Here is a 6,387-nt window from a genome sequence, read left to right on the forward strand (position 1 = left end):
AAAGTGTCGACAGATTCACCAATGAACATGTGCGCCACTGACCTTTTTTCCTGTTATTATTATTAGCAAAATTGTGTAGGTTATTTAAGACTGATTAAAAGTTGTATTTTGATATTTTCTCCATTTCAATCTCCTTGATGAGATAAAGGCAAGTTTATTAATCACAATTAATAAAATTAAGATAAAAATCAAATTATTAAATTATTTATTAAATGTAATTTTAAAAAAAATCTTAAAAAAAAAATTATCTATAATTATATTTGATTGATCTGTGATATAGATGTAATGAAAGGATGAGCCTGTATGAATATTTTTTCTGTATTCCTAGGTTTTGTTCAATAAAGTGCTATTTTTTTTTTTTTTTTTTTTTAATTTATTACTAAATTTTATTAAAATTTTCAACACTGATCTACAGTGCTACCTACAACAAGTTCCAAAAAAAATAATGGTATTTAAGATAATTCCAGAGTTAACGGCATTAAAAATTTTTAAAGGTAAATTAACCAAATTGCGTTTATCTCATCAAGGAGGCCGAAAGCGACAAAATATTAAGAGACATCTTTTAATCAGCATTTAACGGTCTACTCAATTTCACTAATAAGAGAAAAATTTTTGTCTATAAAAATATTCCAGTGACAACCCATATGCACGTCGCTGGTGAATATGTCGACATTTTTTTAATATTAAAATATGTGGCACTTATAGTAACTTTTACCCTCCAACTTTCATTTGAATCGCTAAAAGCACTTGGAAGAAAATTATAATAAATCGAAAAATACATGATATAAAATTTAAATCATATTTTTACGTGAGGACACCCTGTATATATTTACCTCTTTAGAGTCACAGTTTACATAATAAGCTTGCCATTCTAAGTTAAGTGGAGTTCCTTGCACTATAGGACTATTTGGAGGTGATTTAGGGCTACTTCTAGGCGAATCCCTTCTGGATCCAGCTAGAGAATCCCTGCACGAAGACTGGTTGGATTCTTGAGCTTCTTTAAGCAAACGCAAATAGTCTTCGACAGTTAGTTGAGATGTGGTGGTTATTGAAGCGGGAGTTCCTCCTCCTTGAGCAGTGAGAGGCGCTATTTCTTCCCATGATTCTAAATTAAGTAATTAATGCATGTTTTAATGAATTTATTAAAAATACATGGTATAACAACGTGTTCAAACAGGGAGACAAACTTTACAGATACAGAAATGTTTACTAATGTGATTAGTATTAATAATCAGCTGATAAAGCCATTAAAAGTAACATTTCAGAGTAATGAAACTGGAAAAATTTAGCACATTAAAATGTATGAGGACGAGGGGTCAACCCAGGCCAAACATTGGCATTTGTTTGAGTATCTGTTAAAAAATAATTTTTATTTGATAAGGAAGTGTTTTATGAATTAATGATTGCCTGTGCTGACACGCTAAAATACCACGAGTATCAACATAAACCGAAGATTGACCATAAAAATAATTAGGTACATAAAGTTCGCGACAGGAAGAGTTTATTTAACTGTTTACAAAACAAAATAAAACTAAAAATGTTTAGTTAATAACAACGTCATCTTTATATATAAAAAAGAATCTGTTAAATAACACCTACTACGCTTAACTTTTTATTTGTAAAATTCAAAACACTGAATACAGCCCTGTGGTCGTGATCTTTAAAGGAATGTAAACAAATGGTAGAACACAGAGAAAATTATGTATTTTCCAAGTTCCACAGACGTATCAAATTTTCTGTGCGGAATATTCTCAAAATTACTATTTTATGACCATTGACGTTAATATATATATTTGTTGACGTTCTGTACAAAAATAAATAACAGTGACATATGTGAAACATGGAGGTAAACAATATTTTCACCAATTTCGACTTACCTGCCAAAAGATCGTCGGCTCCTACACTCGATTTTGAGGATGACATCTTTGGAGAATACAAAAATCCAAGAGATGCAACAATTATCAGCACTGTTCGGAGGCAAATTCCTTAAAAGGAAAATATTCAAAAGGACTAGAAAAATACGGCGTACGTGATTACCCTTTCAGTCAACAACCACAAACACATCAGCAAACGACTAACTACCAGTCAGATTTCGTCTTTGTGAAAAGCACACTGACGTAAATGTTCACGTGACCAAATAGCCAATCGGCTTGCGGGAACGGTAAACAAAAGGAATGGAGTCCGAAGGCGCTTTGTTTGAATCGGATGCGTTTAAATTGAATTATTTATTATTAATTTATCTAAGCTAATTAAGTAGAGTAAGACGAACTTTCTAGCTAAAATACAAGACGATATCTCTTTTCAAATAAACTTTATGTTAGTAATGGCACATAAGCAGACAAAAAGGAATCAAAACACACATTCTATTTATAGTTTTAATAAGAAAAGTCATTGAAACTATATAAAGATCTATAAACTCAGACTAAACATGCGTAAGAATGTGTTATTAAAAAAGGGCATTAAATTTTAATCAATGATTTTATCAGTTAATTATTTTTAGTCATAAGTACCATAAAAAATATTTTATTTTGCCACCTACAAAGTGTACGTGCTCGAAGACATGCAACGTACTGTATTTTACCTTTACTAATGACTTGAGAAATTAAGGTTGCCATTAGTAGGTATATTTTATTTATCAGGTGCAAAAAGAATTATTTTTTCTAGAATACCTTTCCTTTAATTTTTCTGCACTTTGCTGGAGATCTTAGATTTAATTTGCAGCCAGATAATTGCATATAATCTTATTGTAATAAAAATCGATATAAATGCGTCTTAATTTTTGAAATCAACGTATAGATAAAACGGTGGCAACTAACAATGGACAAATATTTGTCCGGAATGATTAATTAGCGACTCCTGACAAATTATTGTTTATTTATTTATATTTAGAGGCTGTTAAAAATATCAGATGAGACAGGAAGGGTTTATTTTTTGCCTTTCTATTTTTAGAAGGGAGTAGAGTACAGAAAGGATGAATTAAAATTAAATCTAAAACAGGCCAAGTGTTCCTTTGTGTGCTTAAGTGCCTTGATATACTCTGATCGTTCTATTACTATACAAATATAGACCTAGTTTATTTATTTAAATAACTGTCTTAAAAGCAATTTTGTATATTCAATCTCTTTTATAATATACTAGCGTGTACCAGCGACCAGGGTTCGGAAGTAGTTAATTAAAACGTAATTTACCTGATTAACTACGTGTAGCTTTTCTTCAAAAACTACGGCTTTTCCCGTTCATTAACTACATGAAAACTACATTAATAAACTATGTATTCATATTCTGAATAATTTTCCTTTGTATGAGGTGTAATAGAGATAATATGATGTAAATATTATATTTAAAGCTATATTTCTTCTGTTTTCTGAAATACATTATGTGTTTTTAAAGCTTCAACTTATTATAACCTCACCTCAAACCTTTTATATTTGAAAGTTACATACATAGGTTACATAAACTACATCCTCTACATAAACTACATTAACTACATGTAATGTAGTTTATGTAGTTTTGAAAAGTAACACGTAGTTTTCCGAACCCTGCCAGCGACTTCGTTCGCGTCGAATTAAATCATTTGTAATGGTGATGATAAAGAAAAGCAAGAATTGCCATTTACATACAAACTGGATAAAATTTTCTCACATTTATGTCAGCATGAGAAAAAACAATATGGCGATATTATTATATAACTTGGTAATATTTGAGGGTAGTTTCATCTCGTTGAATTTGACTTTCGAAAAATCCGTTTGCCAAAATAAGCTTTTTACGTCAAGCAGTTTAAGCAGAATCGTGGTTAAGAAATTACCCAACTTTTTGGAACACCCTGTATGATTTTTTAAAAAATTTCAAAATATGTAAAAAAAACAAATAAATTATGCTTGTCCAAGCGTTTTCCCGAAAGACTGTTTTTTTAAAAAACAAGAGGGGCGTTTTCACCCTCTTGGAATTTGAGATTCGAGAAACCCCTCCTTATCAAACCCCTACACCCCACAGTCAATCCGTTTGCCAAAAATCAGCTTTAAACGTCAAGCAATTTAAGCAGAATCGTGATTACTCAATGGTCATATTTTATGAAACACCCTGTATAAATTTATAAAAAATCTTAAAATATGCAAAACAACAAAATAAAATATACGTGTTTAAGAGTCTTTCCGAAAAACTCAACGGTTTTTAAATAAAAAAATATTCTAATATTTGAGGGGTGGTTTCACCCCCTTAGAATTCGAGTTTCGAAAAATCCCTTCTTATCGAACCTCTACACCCTAAAGTCAATCCGTTTTCCAAAAATCAGCTTTTTACGTCAAGCGCTTTAAGCAGGATCGTGATTAATCAATGACCAGATTTTTCGAAACGCCCTGTATACATTTTTAAAAAATCTTAAATTATGTAAAAAAACAAAATAAAATATACGTGTTTAAGCGTTTTTTCGGAAACTTGACCGTTTTTTAAATAAAAAATATTGTAATATTAGAGGGATGGTTTCACCCACTTGGAACTGGAATTTCGAAAAATCTCTTCTAGGTATAGATTGTGAATGTATCAAAAATTGAAAAAAAACTAATGAAATTAAAATCATCTCTACTTGATTCCGAACTACAAAATTTCCTCTCTATTTTCTACACAAAGGAGGCGTGGCTTCTTAGTAAACGAATGGAGTACATTGGTCCGCTATAAAATTCGCCCATATGACAAATCTAACGGAAAAATTTGCCTGGCGCATTCGCCAAAATGTAATTTTCACAATTGCATTGTTTGTTGCATCTGTTTAGGTTAGTCTGTGATAATACCTAATCGGTTTTATTATTTTCAACGTTTTTTCACGTAAATGATACATAATTTTTATAAAAATTAAAAAAAATATTAAGGAAAGTAATAAAAATTTAATAAAATCACGCACTGTCTTCCAAGCTCGGTCTACTCTACCGTTGTATAAAAATTAGGATAAGCATGGAAGAATTCTACCATATCTTCTAAGAATTATAAGTTTAATTTTTAAATTATTTTCATATTCATTAAGTCCAAAATGCTGCTATTTCAGTTCTTTAAAAATTAGACCGACGATATTGTAAATATATGGTTATGAATATCATATTTTTTAAATTTAATTCATTATTTCTAAATCTGTTTGGGTAATATTCAATTCCATTTTCAAAATTTCAAACAATAAAGGTTGCTATCTCCAGAAGTATATTTTTATTTCTTATTTCTGCAAGACGAATATCTGCTATCTCCCTATTGTGTCTGAAAAAAATTATGTAACACGAAATATTGAGTTTTATTGTTTCCCAGCAAATAAAATTCTCATCTCTTTATCATATTAACGCATGAAAATACTTCCCACATGTGTACATATTTTTTTGTACCGTTTTTTTGCTCTCCTATAAAATTAGAAATAATGGAGTTAGCAGTTTATCACATTTCACCGACGATATAGAAAAGGAATAAATAAAAACCCAAAAACATAAAGAGAATTAATTCATATTTTTATTGCAATAATTATAATGAAAACTTGAAGTAAGCTTTTTTTAAAATATTTTCGCATTTAATGTAAATACAAATTGATTCTGACTACAAACTTTAATTTTTAAAATTCTTAAAAATACAACATTAATAGTAATAACGTAAGGACGAAAGTTGACAAATTCATTAAACAATCATTAAAAAAAGGAACATATACAGTGATCATAATAAAAAAACAGTTCTGTATAATGAGGCCTTTTTTAAATACGACTTCAGGCAGGTGAAAATGATTATCTAGCAACAAAATCTCTATTCAGATCTTGAATTCTCTATCTAAAAAAACTATTAACCCGCATTTTCCATCTTATTTTTTCCTCATTAACACAGCCTAATAGTTCACAAGCCCACGAAAGAAATGAATATAATCAACTTAATTTTTTCTCCTAAAAGAGATAGAATACAGAGCTTCCATTTCAAAACACGTTTTAATTTTTTTATTTGGAATAGTTCATTAAATTAGAACTTAATCGATATATACACATATGATTTATTCCAAATACGTTTTTTTTAAACTGATTTTTTTTAGTGCCAGAATTTTTTTCTCAGTGTACTAACTTTAAAATATTTTCTTATAAAAATTAGTCAGTCTAATGTTTACTGTAAAGAATGGTAGACGTTTTGGTCTTCAGAAATTTCTAAGACTCTGTATATATCACTGGATGTATTCGTCAATATATTTAAAAAAAATTATTGTCTCTAATACAATCTGAAATAGATTAATAATTGTTTTTGAAAGGAGAGCCTGACAGAATTAAGTTTTACACTTTTATCACACTTTTAGTTCAAATAACGCTCTCGAGAATTAAGATTGTTAACTACAGGGTGTCCCAAAAAGTTCGCAAGAAATACATTTTTCAATATTCAGTG

The 6,387-nt window shown here is 29.5% G+C and overlaps 1 protein-coding gene across 1 annotated transcript; it reads right to left on the minus strand.

Moving 5' to 3' along the window:
• Positions 1-776: 776 nt before the first annotated feature.
• LOC115875011 lies at positions 777-2,143 on the minus strand. Its single transcript, XM_030890322.1, has 3 exons — positions 2,038-2,143; positions 1,878-1,985; positions 777-1,105 (listed from the first exon to the last, which is right to left on the minus strand). The coding sequence occupies exons 2-3, from the start codon at positions 1,921-1,923 to the stop codon at positions 792-794; spliced, it is 360 nt and encodes a 119-aa protein (XP_030746182.1). The 5' UTR covers positions 1,924-1,985; positions 2,038-2,143; the 3' UTR covers positions 777-791.
• Positions 2,144-6,387: the final 4,244 nt, after the last annotated feature.

The sequence above is a fragment of the Sitophilus oryzae genome, unplaced genomic scaffold (genome assembly GCF_002938485.1).
Source record: "Sitophilus oryzae breed Bouriz unplaced genomic scaffold, Soryzae_2.0 scaffold_1318_pilon_pilon, whole genome shotgun sequence".
NCBI lineage: Eukaryota > Metazoa > Arthropoda > Insecta > Coleoptera > Curculionidae > Sitophilus > Sitophilus oryzae.